We start from the raw sequence: 17,800 nt of genomic DNA, 5'->3' as shown, positions 1-17,800 counted from the left end.
AATGGCATTATCATCACTGAATCCCCCACTATCGACATCCTGGGGGTTACCATTGACCAGAAACTGAACTAGCCATATAAATACTGTAGCTACAAGGACAGGTGAGAGGCTAGGAATTGTGCAATGAGTAACTCACCTCCTGACTCCCCAAAATCTGTCCATCATCTATAAGGCACAAGTCAGGAGTGTGATGGAATATTCCCTACTTGCCTGGATGAGTGCAGCTCCCACAACACAAGAAGCTTGACACTGTAAAGGACAAAGCAGCCTGCTTGATTGGCACCACATCCACAAATATTTACTCCCTCTACCACTGATGCAAACTAGCAGCAGTGTGTACCATCTACAAGATGCACTGCAGGAATTCACCATGGCTCCCTGGACAGCACCTTCCAAACCCATTACCATCTAGAAGGACAAGGGCAGCAGATAGATGGGAATGCCATCACCTGCAAGTTCCCCTCCAAGTCACTCACCATCCTGACTTGGAAATATATCGCCGTTCCTTCGCTGTTGCTGTCAAAATCCTGTAACTCCCTTCCTAACAGCACTGTGAGTGTACCTACAGCAGTTTAAGAAGGCAGCTCACCAGCACCACCTCAAGGGCAACTAGGGATGGGCAATAAATGCTGGCCCAAGCCCACACCCTGTGAATGAAAAAAAAGTGGAAGCGTTCTAGGTTTACTTTAAAAATTATGAAATTTTAATAAAGATCTCTATTAGGTTACCTTCACCCTTCTCTTTTGAAAGAGGGATCCAGCCTTTTCATCCTTTCCTCACAGGTATACAAGACTAACCAAGGTTCAATATAAGTTTAGAATAACTACTTGGATTTATTTCTAGAGGGGTAGAATCCAAGATCTTGTATTTTTATCTAAAAATGGTCTCATTAATCTGCATCACCACTTTGTAGTGTTATTTGTAATTCAGAAATTCCCTTGTTCCTTTGCCATTAATAGAAAAATAATCTAAATGGGGTAATATAATTTGTTGCCATCCTTCTCACTATTTGACTAGCCCATCTAATTGCTGCAGTTAAGAACAATTTGCAGATGGCAAACAGTGGTCCTAGCACTGAGCCTTGTGGGACCCCTCTTGCTACTTCTACCACTGAGTAGCCACCATTTACCACTGCTCTCTGCTTTCTCCATCTTGAAGCCAGCTAGCTATCCATGTTGCTATTTATCCTGAGTCCCATGCTCTGACCTTATTCATTAATCTATTACATGGTATCTTCAATTTTAAATTTACTTTCCAATGAAACCCTCCCCTGCCCCTAGTTCTCTCTCTAGCTTCATCTCATGCAGTCTTCAAACTCATTGCATCTGCAAGATCCAGCTCATGTTTCCTTGACCCCATTCACACCATGCTCACCAACCAAATTTCTTTCACAGCCCCATATTAGCTGTCCAATATTCAGACCTCTCTAAATTGATGAAAACATTAAATTTCAATATCAATATTGTTCCACAGATTAAGATTGCTAGAATAACAATAAAATATACTTCAAGTGTAAAATTGTTTTTAAAAGCTAGAAGTGAATGAAGGTACATCTTCCCCATTGGCTGTGATTTGAGATTTTAACTAGCCAGTAGCTGTGCTGGCAAGGTTGTGGGTGTGTCCTGGTCTCTTGAGGTGAGGAGGGACTGAAAAGGTTAGCTATGACCGTTCCTCCATTTACAGCAATACAAGGATAGGCGTGCTCATCTGTGCTGCTCCTGCGTCAAGGATGCTGACATGAGGCTACTTCAGCAAGGCACAGAGGGTCAATAGTGGTCATGGTACCACATCCAGCAGAGTCAACATCTTTAATGACAGTGTCAAGAAAATAGAAAAGTGAAAACCTGCACCTCAAATTCTTCATCCTCAATCAACAAATTGTTACAGAAACCACTACATTATAAAAGTTCCAGCATTTGAAACCCTAAAAGTAATTTTTAAACTTTCAACATCCATCAACGATTTAGTTTTAATGAACAGATTTAGTTAATTACACAGGGCTATAACTGAAACCGTATTTCGATTCTAATTACACAGACATGGATTAGCCAAGTGTTAATAGGAAAGTATAAAGCAATTTATGAAGTCTGTCACAAAAAGATTGTGAAATGCACACAATTACATTTCAATTCATTGTTTCCTATATAATTAATTTTCTTCAGCAAAATAATGTTAGCATTTGAAATCACATTTATTAGAGTTTATGGGAAGGATGATAAACATTTTACATGGAACAGTGGAGCTTCAAACAAAGGCAGAAACAAAAACCTTTGGCAAAGAATTTCATGCTTATTACATGATACACTAATTCCATTATTGTAAGCATTGAAAGGAAATATTTACAGGACTGAAAACTCAGTAATTCAAGAATATAGCACCCTTTTCAGCAAGGATCTAAACTAACCTTACATCACTTGTGTGCAATAAGGTTCCTTTCATATCGCTGGAATAGTTAAGAACTGGTACTAGAGGAACTAAAACTTACAATTCACAATATAATACATTTAAAGACTTGTTAAGGAAAAAAATGACTCAAAAGGAACAAGGAATGAAACTGTAAAAAAAAGCAGTCAAGACAAATTTAGGATTTTTTGTATTCAATTCGTTCTACTTTTACATCATCAGAAATCAGTTGATAAACGTAAGTGACTACTGTGGATGCTTGAATGTCCATCAATACGAATGAAGGGATGATATTACTGGAAAGGAGAGAACACAAAACTGGTTACTTTCTACATACAGGAGTTATAGCATCAGTTTCTTTAAACCGTGATCACTATACAAGAAAAATATTTGTTTTACAAATTTTTAGTACCATAGTAGGGTCTGTGACCAATTAAATTAAATCTCACTACAAACTTAAAAGTTTGATATGCTGAACATAAATATCTGCTGAATGTTCACCCTAAGTTAGTATAATGAAGTTAATTCATGATTTTCAGTAATTTAAGTGCAGTTTTTAGGTTAGGATTTAAATAGACAATGTTTTTTCATGACTACATTTGCTGGCATTTCCAATCAGCAGCAACTTCTGTCATTTGAATGAACGCGTTATTCCATCTACATGTTTTAGGAGTAGAAAGTAGTACGAGGGGAATTTTTCAAGATTTCATTGTTGGCTTTTGTTACAGGCAAATAAGTAAATGATAATATTTTTGTTGTTTAAATATATTTACTTCCCCTGATCAAAACAAGGAGGTTGTGCTGATACTGTGCCTTATTATATCTTAGGACATTCCAAAGCTCTTCACATACACTGAAATGCTTTGAAGTGCAGTCAAAGGTAGTCAAATATGGTAATCATTTTAACAATGTTGCACAAACATTGAGATGAACAACCAATTAATTTTGTTTTGCTGGCATTCATTGAGGAAAGAATGTGGACTGGGACAGCAGGCATACTCTTTACTCCTCAAAAAAAAGGTGTCGTGGAATCTTTAATGCCCACTTGAAATACAGAACAAACAGACAGGGCCTCAAACTTAGTTTGGATGCAAATTCACAACTCTCTTACTCAGAAAGCAAGAGTGTTACCAACTAATTCTAAAGTGTCACATCTTTTGAGTTGTTTGCAAAATATTCTCAATCAACTGTGATTTAGTAACCTGGACGTCAGAAAGTTAATTGACCAAAAAAAAAATACATTTGGATGAATGGTATTAACATTTAGTTAACTGGTATCCAACACTATATTCAATAGGTTCATTAGGATTAATGATCAAATTCAGGCAATGGTTGGGGTGGAGTTGAGTGGAAAGGTAGAATCATGATTTTTCTCCAAACGCAATCAACAAGTTTTCAGACTCCTGCCTGGAGCAGCTCATTCCCTAGCCTATGCCATACACTTTCACATTGCAGTGAACAGAAAAGATTGTAGGTGTGAATAAATGAGATGCACTTTCCCAAATCATTCAAGCTGTTAATGTTATGAGTGGTAAGAAATCCTAAATGGTCACCAAGGTGCCAAGAACTTAAATAGATATTCCAGAGTACTTACCCTTCCAGTGCATTGCACGCGCCTGTGGCAGAGCCTGGATTGATATAGAACTTGCTCTCCTGCTCAAAGGCTTCAAACTTGTGTGTGTGACCAGAAATTAGGATGTCTACATCCAGTTGTCGTTGCAGCAGAGCCAAGCTAGCCATATCACCCCAGGGAATTACCTGGTGACCATGAATCAAACCAATTTTGAATTGCCCCACTGTTACCACTTTCTGCTCTGGGTAATTCAGGTTCTGAAAAAAATGATAAGACTGGTTATATATTCAAGGAACTGAATTTGTCAACCAACTTTAATAAAACGTGAAAAGATGAATGCATACATTTCTAATTATCACCAACTATGATTCTCATCTCAATCCTGCTGCACAGACAACAGGGTATGAAGCTTCCCATTACTGGGCAGGGAAATTGAAAGAGGCAAACAATAAAATCTAATTAGTTTGGTGATGGAGAGTTGGCTTAACAACATATTGGCCTGAACCTCCCAATACCAGAAGCGGTGAATGACTCTACTTTGGTAAGACGCAAGACGCTGAAGCACCTCAGGGCCCTGAGGGAGTCCCGACAGAGCACATACGTGGTACTAATGTGGGAAACTTAAACTTCTGATTGCTGGTTTTACCCTGGCTGGACCGCTGCACCATTCCCTACAACGGTGGGATGAGATGCCATAACCAGGCAGACTTGGGCTGTTTGCCCTACACTTAACATGTTTTTTAAAAAAAAATTTACTTGACAGCTTTTCCTAGCAGGTGTAAAGTCTGCTCAGGAATGTAGCTTGAAGTAAATCAGCTGGAGTCTCAAAGCATTTCACAGTTAACCCTGATACAGCTCATCAGCACCGCATCCCCCCACCCCACCCCCATCCCCACAATGCTCATCACCCCCGCTTCTGGAATTTCTGACTCCTGACCGGCTGATGTCAGAAGAGTCAGCATTGTCAGGAGTGTGAGGCGAGGGGAAAATTAGCATTGTTGGGAGTGCTGCAGGGACGGTTAGCGTTGGGAGCTAAGCATTGGTCAGGGAGAGAGGCTGAACAGTGAGAGAGGTGACAGGACCATTTAAAAAACTCTGCAAGTCAATGAACTGAAGACAGTCCTTAAGGGTCTTCAGTTCATGATGAAAAAGGGGGTCCGGTTTCACTGTAGTCATGCTTTGCCTTTAGATTTCCTGACCCTGCTTGTTGCTGGGACCGGAAAGTCCTAACACACCAGCATGAAAAAGCAGGTAAGCAATTTATAATCATAGTCAGCAACAGGTATTTCCGTTCCATCACTGACTGGAAGATCTGGGCCAATGTATCAAAACAATATGTACAGATTTGGGCTTATAATTACAAACTTACCGTGGGACAAGTTGTATAACGAGAAGAATTTAACGACTATCAATAAAATTAACAAAGGACCATGAAAGAAAAAATATTAAACTCCTTTTGGCTATCTTGTTTCTTTAGATAGCTGAATACATACAAGTGACAGGAAACTTATAACACGTATAAGCAACTAATTTGTAAGGAATTTTGAATTTGTCCATAAAATTGCCTCATGTTGGAAATTAATATAATGGTCCAGATTTTCTGCAATGGCAAGGTTTAAGATGTCCATGGCAAATTTAATTGTTTAGTGCACTGATTGCTACTGATAACACCCTCCATATTCTCCTTTCATTTATAATTAGAATACGCTACAACAAATCAGCAGTGGCATGGCCACATTTTTCCACAATGTGACAAATACTTTAAATAGGGCAGCAACATATTGGCTTTGCATAAAAAATGGTTTTAAGCTGAAGTGTGACACTCATCTCTTCTTGGTGGAATCAGTCAGTCTGCTTCCATTAGACGATGTTGTTAACAGGTTGGGAGTGTGAGTACAGAGACTCTACGGGTTTTCCAGCCGCAAACCAAACACTTATAAGCTAATGCAATGGTTTGCTATCATGTTGTGAGGTGTAGCAATATCCATAGGAGAAAGAACATAATAAATGTTGCAAAGGGAAGAAATATAGCTGGATTGAGAATTGCCAATTACACATATTCTTCTATCCAGCTCAGGAGTGTGAAAAGTGTTTAAAAAAGACTGCCGGACATTGCACAGACTGGTACTCAAGAAATGCAAGAACTGCTAATGGGAAAAGCAGGATTTGGTACAGAGGAAATTGGGTTATAGTAATGGAAGTATCTGTTCTATTTGATAGCAGAGGAAATAGACCAAGAATATTAGATGGAGAACCAAGGTGGAAAATTAGCCCTTGTATCTGATTTTCACTAGATCTGTACTGTAGTTAGAAATATCATCAAGACCATGGCTGGGTCAACTTGCCACTTCAGCTTCTGATGTAGGACTGACTGCACTTAGTAATGGTACTGCTTATCCATTCACTTTGGCATAAATGAAACTGCTCTGTAAATTTAGAGAACGGTTTCATCTGCTCCTTTGGTAACAAAACCAATTTATCCAATGAGTAGCTGAGACATATAGATTGGTAACATAGGAAATTCAGTGTCTCAGTTTGCTAATCTCAACCATGGCAATAGTGGGGGCACCACAGCATCTCTGGTTGGAGAGAGTAAAGTGGAGGGATTCCTGCTGCTGATTGTTATATCACAATAGCTGTTGAAAACCCAAGGATGTCAGGTGAAGGGTCTGCTATGCTAATCCTCTGTGGTCAAATGGCTTGTCAAGCTTCTTACACAAATACATATTTGACAAGATACTGGCGGGAACATGTTCCTGTGATACACTACTCGCGCAAAAAGCCAATTCCTTCATGGGAGGTTGGAGAGGGCAGCGGGGGGGGGGGGGGGGGGAGTTTTACCTACATGACAGCAATTCTTTTCCATTTTCACATTTCATTATTCAATCAAAAATACTGATTTCTACTACAGTCAAAAAGTACAACATTTCTTTAGAAAAAGCATCACTTACCTCATCAAAATCTCCTCTGACAATGTGGACATCCCCAGCCAGTGTTTTAAGGTAATCATAACTTTCTTTAGTGCAAAGATTTCCTGTACACAAGATGTGCTGGATCTTACCAGGTACCAACAGCTTCTTGAACTTGGCTGGCAATGTATTACAGCGGTGGGGAATGTGAAGGTCTCCCAATACCAGCACCAACTTTAGAAAGAGAATAAAATAAGTTTACATGAACATTACTGCACACTTAAATCCCCAGGGAAATATCTTCCACCCATCAAATGATTATATCAGTAGAGCTTAAGATTCAATTAGAGTATTGTTTATTAGCGAAACATCAATAAATCACAATACACTGACTCAAAGATAATTCAGAATTAGAAGCCTGTAATATCCTATTATAATTAATGTATAAAATGTTCCTGATGATAGTCAATGCAGTAAAGCTCAAAACCCAAACAGGTCATTCAACCCTTGAATTCATAGATAGCCAGAATTTTTTTTGCTACAGCAAGTTCTTTGGTGACTGATGAGATCTATTTTTCTCCCTTTGGAATGAATATTTGTAGTTTGAACAGTGGATCCTGAATACACCAGGTTGGGAATTGATTTCTCACGCAAGACTTTCCCAGATGGTGTTTATATTTAGCATCAACAAAAGTGACAGACCTCATGGTAGGAAGTGCCTTTAATGGATGACTTTTCACCATGTTTTCTTATCTTGAAATTGTTCCCATTTCTGGATGTCTAATTAGTGCTGCTTCAGAGTAGCTTTTAAATATTATCTATATCTTTCTTTCACTGACTACCAGGAAATCACTTCCCAAGTGTCAATATAGCACAGATGATCTACAGGACTTGTAGAGCAAATTTCTGCTGAACATGTCCTAACCATTGTATCCATGTCTTTATGATCAAAGTATCTATGCATAGCACGTCAGTTTTACAAAATTTGGTGTCAGGGATTTTTTAACTTGCTTTTTTGATCACTAGTCATCTGAGCTTAGGTGAAAGTGATTCAGTATCCTAATGCAGTGTGAACATGTTGTCCAAATTTCACAACCGCAAAGCAGGGTCATCAGAATTACACCCTTTTTTTATATATTGAGCATCCTTTGAGCTCGACCTGTAGGCTGAAACTCTATTATGCAAGTGCTCAGCTCATGGAGTTTGCCAAAAGCTAAGCTGGCTTTGGAAATTCTGCAGGATGCTTCTGTATTAACATGGATTTCTCTTGAAGTGTGTGATCCTTGCTGACGTTTGATCCTTGCCTGGGTTGGAAGAGTACCACTATCATTTAAAGATCTATAATCATGCTACATCAGAGGCATGATGGTTTATGACATTTTACATATCATCTTGGAAGTGGACCATAACAGCACTGTCATTAGCAAATAGGATTTCAAGATGAAACTCTTCCAGCACCTTTATGTTAGCTTACAATCTAAGGTTGAGGAGATATCCATCAGCTTGGAATCTGATCCTACTCCTATTTAAGAGATCACTGAAAGCCACAAGCATTGTAGCAAACAAAATCTTCAGTGTTGGGATAAAGACAAATCCTTGCTTGACACCATTTGTAACAGGAAAATAAAGGGATTGTCCCCATCTTCCATTAATCAAGCCATCATGGAAATTGTTTGACCATTTCAGAGAATGTGTCTGGACACCCAAACTTAGATATGATATATGTGGTAGGTATTGAATAAAGTGATTAAGGATCTCTGGCAAGGATAAGTAAAGAGTCCCCCCAGTAATTATCACATAAAAACTACTTCATTTACCTTGTAGAGATGGACCATCATTGCATCTTTGAACTACTGGGGATCTTTTCTGAGTGCCACATAGATTGAAATAATTTGTTGAGGTGTTTGACTAAGTAGTCACCACCAGATCTGTATTTGTCAGCTGGGATAGCATTAGAACTAGGTGCCTTCCCACTTGGGAGCAATCATTCCCTGATACAGTAGGTGGTCCATTTGCAAGGACATAATTATGGCACATTGAGACAGCTGATTTCTAAATAAATCAGCTGTGAACAGTGAGGCAATGAGAAACACAGTCTAACAGAAACTACAATCTACTTACATACACTTTTGTGTTTGGAGATGACTTCTTGTAAAGCCTGCAGAATGCCAATCCATGTAAAGCTTAGTGAACATGGTTTTAGACTGTGCTGTGAGTTCTTAATGAACCAGTCACACTCTCTACTTCTAATTTTTGGTCTAACAGAGCAGAGTCAATCATAAGCTCTGTACTGCACGGGGAGACAACTTATTTCAATATTGAAATGCAATTACAAAAATCAAGCTGACTTCTGGTCACTCAGGAAGTTAAACCAATAAGTAGCTAAGCTACAGGCAAAGAACAATTTTAGGTGGTTCGTACTGAGATGGTTCTCGGCTTGTGTGCCAGTAAAAGAGGGTTAGAACATAATCAAGGGCTGATAGGGCCTATTGTAAGAAGGGGAAGATTGGCCAAAATTCCTACTTCTGATCAATATCCAGAAACTTCTGCTGTAAGTGGATGTATCTGAACTTCAATCAAAGGCAGGGTCAGGCTGTCATGATGGTAAAATATCCTGATGACACTTGCTGTCAAGGCTCATGTGAAAATTACTGCATGGAACTGGCTGCGTCGAACCCACCAATGGAGAGGAAAAGGTATTTTGAAAAAGTGAAGCCAAAACTTTTGTTACAATTGTTAGTTTAACCATACCAAAAACATGCAAAATGTTTGATGGAATGTTTGCAAGGTAGCTAAGAGAATTTGATTGCAAATTACCCCCTATCACGACATAACAGAAGTACCAAATAGCATTTTGGCATACTGCAACCCACAAATTTAGCTACTCATTGAATACCTTTCAGGCAATAATTCAAACAGATCTCATGAAACAGTCAAAACAAAAATCAAAAATAGAGCAAACTAGCTTATGCAGTGATTAGGGGCAGGGAAAAGGGGAAAGCAAGAAAACAAAAGACACTGATGGCAGGCATCTTAAATTAAACTGTTGATTAAACTCAAAGATGAAGTTTTAATTGCAAATGTCCTGGAATGCAAAGACATTTAATGCAGCAAGTGCTTTTACTACTAGGATACCGTATTGCCCACTATCTAGTTTCTTAATCTTTAACATCTTTGAGGATGGGGATATTTGTGGAGCCTCCTCTGACAATTAAACGACTGACTGGAGAAGGAGACTCCACAAATATCCCCATCCTCAATGATGGAGGAGCCCAGCACATCAGTGCAAAAGATAAGGCTGAAGCATTTGCTTATCTTCAGCCAGAAGTGCCGAGTGGATAATCCATCTTGGCCTCCTCCAGAGGTCCCCAGCATCACAGGTGCCAGTCCTCAGCCAATTCGATTCACTCCACATGATATTAAGAAATGGCTGAAGGCACTGGAAACTGCAAACGCTATGGGCCCTGACAATATTACTGAAGACTTGTGTTCCAGAACTTGCCACACCCCTAGCCAAGCTGTTCCAGTACAGCTACAATACTGGCATCTACCCAGCTATGTGAAAATTTGCCCAGGTATGTCCTTGTACACAAAAAGCAGGACAAATCCAACCTGGCCGATTACTGCCCCATCAGTCTATTCTCCATCATCAGTAAAGTAATGGAAGGGGTCATCAATAGTGCTATCAAGTGGCACTTCCTTAGCAATAACCTACTCACGATGCCTAGTTTGGGTTCCGCCAGGGCCACTTAGCTCCTGACCGCATTACAGCCCTGGTTCAAACATGGACAAAAGAGTTGAGCTCCCAAGGTGAGGCAAGAGTGACTGCCCTTGACTTCAAGGCCACATTTGACCGAGTGTGACATCAAGGAGCGCTAACAAAACTGAAGTCAATGGGAATCAGGGGGAAAGCTTTCTGCTGGTTGGAGTCATACCTAGCACAAAGGAAGATGGCTGTGGTTGCTGGAGGTCAGAAGTGGGGTTGTTCACTGATGATTGCACAATGTTCAGCACCATTCACGACTCCTCAGATACTGAAGCACTCCATGCCCTAATGCAGCAATACCTGGACAATATCCAGGCTTGGGCTGACAAGTGGCAGGTAACATTTGTGCCACACAAGTGTCAGGCAATTACCAGCTCCAACAACAGAGAATCCAACCATCAATGTTCAATGGCATTACCATCACTGAATTCCCCACTATCAACATCCTCGTGGTTATCATTGACCAAAAACTGGACTAGCCATATAAATACTGTAGCTACAAGAGCAGGTCAGAGGCTAGGAATAGTGTAACGTGTAACTCATCTCCTGACTCCCCAAAGCCTGTCCGCCATCTACAAGGCACAAGTCAGGAGTGTGATGGAATACTCCCCACTTGCCTGGATGAGTGCAGCTCCCACAGCACTCAAGAAGCTTGACACCGTCCAGGACAATGCAGCCCGCTTGATTGGCGCCCATCCACAAACATTCATTCCCTTCACCACCGATGCACAGTAGCAGTAGTGTGTCCAATCTACAAGATGCACTGCAAGATTTCACCAAAGCTCCTTCCAAACTCACAACCACTACCAACTAGAAGGACAAGGGCAGCAGATAGATGGGAATACCACCAACTGAAAGTTCCCCTCCAAGTTATCCACCATCCTGACTTGGAAATGTATTGCCGTTCCTTCACTGTCGCTGCAAAATCCTGGAACTCCCTTCCTAACAGCACTGTGGGTGACCCTACATCACATGAGCTGCCTTCTTGAACCACTGCAGTCCACCATCACCTTCTGAAGGGCTTCTAGAGATGGGCAATAAATGCTGGCCCAGCCAGTGAAGCCCAAATCCCATGAATAAATAATAAAGAAACAACTGCTCAGTCCAATGGAGAACAAAGAACAATGTACCACTTCACACCCCGAGACACAGAAAGCAATCCTACAAAATGTGTTTGTGTTCCCCAAAAAACTGCGATATTACAATCACTGTAACATTACACAGATTTTCATTAATGTAATTTAGCAGGGAATCAGCTGGTATTCGCCCTCATAATCTAACCATTTATTAGGCTGCTATTCTTGCAAGGCCATCTCAACTATGGATGTTTCTATTGTCACTGCTAATATAACTTTTCATTGACCAACTGGAGGTCTACATCAGAATAAAAATACGAAGCAAGAGTTCTTAATCAACTGGCTGAGTGAGGATATTGAAATTTGTTGTGAGGGTAGCTGCAGATGAGATGGGGGAATTGATGAAAGAGGGCAAGTAAAGGAGTTTTGAACATATATCCTTTGGATGGAAAACATATGATTTCTCCTCTTCCAATGATTGCCTTATAAATTTCTCAATCTGACCATGGAGGTAAAACTGTTTTAACCTGTATGATTACTGATAAACATTGATCATCATACTGCAGAGGTTCCCAAACTGGGAAGAAAGTGCAGGCCAATGTTGCCTCCTATGCAGGATATGCATTTTGGGGCAATGTCAAGAGAGCAAGGGACGTTTGAATCTCTGCTGATTTCTACAAGAGGAATATTGAACTTATCATAGCAGCTTCTGGTGCAAAACGACTGATTACTGTTACACGAGAAGCAGCTCTTATAGGTCCAGTGTTCACTTCTAGATATTAGCAGGGATTCAAGTCATTCCAGGACGAATAACATTTCTGTCAAATCTCCTGATTGCGACATGAAAGTAAAGGTCCTTGAAGCTGCTGACTATTTGAGGTTTAATCCATACATGACTGATGGCAGGGTGAACATCTTGAACTCTCAAATTTTCTTCCTAGTTTTTGAAGCTAAGTCAAATTGTACTCTACAATCTTCTTTGGGACTACAAAATTCTGTCTTTAGAAAAGGGGCCATGTATGGGACATGAATCACTGAAAGGTAGGGCGGGCTCAGCAAAAAAGTTAGGGAACCTCTGCAAAGTCAAAGGAAATATCAGTCCACAAACTGCTTGGATTAGGCCTGCAAGTTAAATACCATATACAGCAAGAAACTGTTAGTCTGCACACTACCAAAATTATTGGCACAAACAAATTTTCACCATCACCAAGAGAGTAACTTACTCTGTGACAGGCCTTAATGAATTGAAGGTCAATCGTAGACATGAAACGGAGGTTGGGGATATGGTCAAAGTTAAAATAAACAAAATGAACCAAAAGTCAGAGGGAAAATATATCACAAGTCACCAAGAAAAACAATTTTATGATTGCTTAACACAAAACACTTCTAAAATTGTTGCAAATATGGTACTTTATACTTCAGTTGTTTTAAAACCATCTTGTAGTCTATGCTTTTATATTTGAACACGTTTGTATTTTTACATCTCAGGTGTTCACGAACCAAACTTGAAGGCCACCTGTTCCTTCACCAAAAGGTTATTCACCAATCTTAAGTGATGCAGTTGCATTTTTCTTGATTGGTGGAATGGAAAAATTAGAAAGAACAGGTATATTTATATCTTATTGATCAATGATATCCAATGATAGCCTGTTATTGGAGTTTGAACTTGTACATGAGTCAAGTTGTAGCTTCTGCACACTATCCTGCTCATATCCTCTAGCCCAGTAGGTTATGGCACTTCTGGTGCATATCCAAGTATTTGTTAAATGCAGTTAGGGTTTCTGCCTCTTGTTTTTCAGACAGCAAGTTTCAGACCACCACCACCACCACCCTCACCATGAAAATACTCAGAACTCCTCTAATTCATCTGCCAATTACTTTAAATCTATGTTCCCTGGTTATTGATGCCTCTAAGGGAAATAGCTCCTTCCTTTCTGCTCTTTCTAAGCCACTCAATTTTATACACCTTAATTAAATCTCTCCTTAGCCTCTCCTAATCCCAAGAAAACAAACCCAGGCTATTCAACCTTTCCTCATTGTCAAAATTCTCCTTTTCTAGCAACATCCTCAAATGTTCTCTGAACCTTCTCTGATGCAATCCTTCCTGTAATGTGCTAACCAGAAATGTAGTACTTTAGCTGTGGCCTAACTAGTGTATAGAGTTCTAGCATAGCCTCCCACTCATACTCTAGGCCTGGGCCAATAAAAGAAAGTATCCCATATGCCTTCTGTTAGGAAATAGAGATAGTTTAATTCAGTTATATTGGTATTTGTAGGTGTTCGGAATAAGTTTTAGCTTTAAAGTTTAAGTTTGATTTGTATTTCTGTATGTATGCATTAAGCAAGGTCCAATTGAGTTTTTAATTTCACTTTTAAAAGGTGCCTGCATCTCTAATGAGGTTTTTTATGACTGCTGAAGCCAGGTTAAACAAAAAAGAGAAGAAGAATTGGGCTAAGATCAAAGCAAAATACTGTGGATACTGGAAATCTGAAACAAGACAGAAAATGCAGGAAAAACCCAGCAGATCTAGTAGCATCTTTAGGGAGAGAAACAGAGTTAACATTTCAAGTCCGTATTAAGGCGGCATACGGACTCAAAACGTTAACTCTGTTTCTTTCCCCACAAATGCTGCTAGACCTGAGTTTTTCCAGGATTTTCTGTTTTTGTTTTAGAAGAATTGGGCTGTTGCCTAGCATCAGGGGACCAGGGAGGCAGATCCCTCCCACAGGCACACAGAAAAACTAAAGAAACAGCAGTTTTAAGTTCAGTTTGAAGCCAAGACCCCAGAGAGACTGGACACTGGGAGGGAACTGCAGATTTCCCAAAAGAACCAAAGGAGGCCAAAGGAGTAAGACAGAAACAGGGGAAAGTCCCAAGCAGACCTTCTAGTCAAAGAAAGGGCAGGAACACTGAAAAGGCCCTGTCCATGAACTAAAGAGTGGGGGGCAGAGAGAAAGGCTCCAAGCATCAGATTTAAAAGGGACAAAACCTACAGAATGCATATTTAAAGCGAGAACAGCTTGCAAGAGGCAAGAAGGTCCCAAGAGACAGCTGAAGATCTGCAACTCTTTGCTGTGGGCATATGAAGTAGTGGTACTGTTGACGGCTGAGTCGATGAGAGAGAGTGCGTAGAAGACAGCTTGAATGCATGTGGCGACCCAGAATGAGGAACATTGGAAGGAGAATTTGAAACTTTGGAGGTGAACCTTTGCGGAATTGTCTGAGAGAAAGCATCAGTTTGGGAGAAGATTCCAAGACAAGGTCTTGGAGAGTGAAGATTGGAAACCCTTGTGTGAAAGACAGAGTGCAGTGAGACTGGTTGGCTCACGGTGTGACAAACGTCTGGGGAGAATTGAGGAGAGATCCATAGCATCCGGTTGAGGTGACATCTGTCACTTAGTTTCGGGGGTGGTGTGTCTGACCATAGGTTACCATAGGCGTACATAGTTTGTGTGCTCACTGTGAACATTAAGGTATAAGATAGCATTTGTAACTTGTGTTATCCTCACAAATCTGTATATATCCGTAAAGGTATAGTTGCGGATGAATGAGTATTGTACAACATTGTTTATCTTTTCTTGTTTAATAAATGTTATAGTCTTCTGTTAACAGTTCATTAGCTACCTCCAGTGACTCTGTTCAGTAGCCACTCTCCACGTATTGAAACAAACAAATTAAATGTTAGGATCTATCAAGCTGGGTTCCACACTGTGATCAGGATTGTCCAGGGGTAACCTCAGCTGGGATCATAACACTTCTTAATCGCCTAACTGCTATCTTCAGGAATCTGTCAACATAACCTTAGACTGTATGTTCCTGTACACTTCAGTATTCTACCATTTATTCTGTAGTCCCTTGCCTTATTTGCCCTCCTCAAATGCATTACTTCATATTTCTCTGGACTGAATTCCATTTGCCACTTTTCTGCCCACTTGGCTCTTCCTAGAGTATAGCCTTCTTCCTCACTATCAACCACACTGCCAAATGTTCCTTCTGGGCCCTGCAGCAACTTGGAAGTTCCCCTTGCAGGCTGGGTACAAGTCAGCCCCTTTCAGTTAGTATGTGTGCAGGGCCTTGCAAACAAAAATCAAGGGCCCGCAAACAAGAGAAAATACAATTAGAGGAGACTTTGGGTACAGGGCAGTGTGAACAGAAACAATTAAAGGGGGAGGTGGCTAATATGTGAGCTATAAATATTGGCATATACCTGCTGAGCTGAATGGCCTGTAGATAGGAAATAGAACAGTTGTCATGCAAATAGACCCTGTAAATATGCTTCTTAAACGACAAGTCTATTAGCTGGCATATATAATATATACTCAATTAACTGACAGTGCCCAACATTGATGGTCTTCCTTCTAAAAGAATTTCTACCACAGCTAAAACTATTAAATTGAGCTGCATTACTGTAAAATCCTCCATTTCAGAGATATTAATCTCATTGTGCTTCAATCAAACAATAACAAAAAAAAACAAAGAATTTAAAATCACATTTAAATCCCACCAGATTTTAAAAAACACAAAAACTGAAATAAATGTATTCTTTTTTGCATCAGGACTGTCAACCCACTGTAGTTCGTGACTGAGAGCCAGCAGCACCTCATTTCCCACCTGCCTACAAATTAAATTTTCTAAACATGGAAACAGCTCTGCTTTTGCACGTACAACCTTCCAATCCTCGCCAGTAAATTTTAAACGTATGGTGGAACACGTTCATTTTCTCAAAAGTATTTAAATAAACTCTGCTTCAATTTGGAACATGCACTGGGGGTTTAACACCACTTCCTGCAGTGTAAAATGGCCTACCCTAGGTGGCTTACGCCACTGCTCTATCTTGCTGTCAGAAGCAAACTGTAGAGTATATTTTCAGTTAAGTGGCAACCTAAACTACAGCAAAAAAAATCTAAACGCATCAATTTTTATGGGGAAGTTCTGGATTACGAAGAAGTACGATTGAGACCACATCAGTACAATCATCTTTCCAGCAGCCAAAGCGCTTTTTTATTAAACAGGAATGGGGGGGGGGGGGACATTTTGGTGACTGATTGCTGATGTTGGAAATATACACAGTGTACGGCAGCTACATCAGGAACACTGTGGAAATGTTCTTATTTTCGGCCGTCCACGAATGATCTAAAAAAACCTTCTGCCTGCAGCTTGCCTTCAGGATCAGCCAGCTGACAAACATCATGTGATAGTTCCCAAATCCCACCGCAGGCCTCAGGTACTAATCGCGGGCCCGGGCTCTCGATCCCAGCGCCAAGACAACAGCCGCAGTCAACTGCAATTTACATGCCCTTTCTGTCAGGGCGACGGGGATTAAAGCGGAAAACAGCCGCGTAATCTCTGGAGCCCGAATCTATAACTCACCATTTTCCAATCGATGAAGCGGAAAGCTGCACCTCAACCAAGGGACTCAGCACCCAGCAAACACTCAGCCAATCACTCTCCAGTTTAGAAACAGGTCCCTACGGCGCAGTCAATTGGACAATCGCAGAACAACGGGAATCGCATACGTTTCTGTTTCGAATTTTAAATACTCCGGGTTTATGTCGGCTATTAGTATCTGCTTCTGCCTGTTTTGGCATCACAGACTAACACCAGTATTCCCCAACATTTATGAATGTGGTGTTGGCCAGGACACTTCTTTGAATAGTGAGTGCTACGGGAACCTTTACATCCACATGAACCGGCAGATGGAACAAAAACAGAATTACCTGGAAAAACTCAGCAGGTCTGGCAGCATCGGCGGAGAAGAAAAGAGTTGACGTTTCGAGTCCTCATGACCCTTCGACAGATGGAACCTCGGTTTAAGGTCTCAGCCGAAAGACAGCAGCTCCGACAGTGCAGTGCTTCCTGAGTACTGCACTAGTGTCAGCCTCGATTTTTTTGTGCTCAAGCCCTGGTGTGGGACTTGAACCAAGAACCTTGTAAGTAAGAGGCGAGAGTGCTCCCAATATAAACAAATGCAAAGAGTCACATTTCTAAAAGGCAAAAATAAAGCGTTTGGAAACTTATATAAACATATGGACTTTTTAATAAAAATAACATGTCAAAATAGGTAATGTGAAA

General features: G+C 40.4%; 1 protein-coding gene across 1 annotated transcript; it reads right to left on the bottom strand.

Moving 5' to 3' along the window:
* Positions 1-1,951: 1,951 nt before the first annotated feature.
* vps29 (VPS29 retromer complex component) lies at positions 1,952-17,240 on the bottom strand. Its single transcript, XM_041203473.1, has 4 exons — positions 17,099-17,240; positions 6,928-7,119; positions 3,998-4,233; positions 1,952-2,699 (listed from the first exon to the last, which is right to left on the bottom strand). The coding sequence occupies exons 1-4, from the start codon at positions 17,099-17,101 to the stop codon at positions 2,582-2,584; spliced, it is 549 nt and encodes a 182-aa protein (XP_041059407.1). The 5' UTR covers positions 17,102-17,240; the 3' UTR covers positions 1,952-2,581.
* Positions 17,241-17,800: the final 560 nt, after the last annotated feature.

This window comes from Carcharodon carcharias, chromosome 13 (assembly GCF_017639515.1).
Source record: "Carcharodon carcharias isolate sCarCar2 chromosome 13, sCarCar2.pri, whole genome shotgun sequence".
NCBI classification, from domain to species: Eukaryota; Metazoa; Chordata; class Chondrichthyes; order Lamniformes; family Lamnidae; genus Carcharodon; species Carcharodon carcharias.
This window is presented reverse-complemented; position numbering and strand designations above follow the sequence as displayed.

Excerpts from the sequence above, each read along its gene's own strand:
- vps29 (XM_041203473.1), bottom strand. Across the intron at positions 4,234-6,927 it reads TCAGAGGAGATTTTGATGAG|AACCTGAATTACCCAGAGCA; the intron begins GTAAGTGATGCT and ends CATTTTTTTCAG. Across the intron at positions 2,700-3,997 it reads GCGTGCAATGCACTGGAAGG|TAATATCATCCCTTCATTCG; the intron begins GTAAGTACTCTG and ends TCTCCTTTCCAG.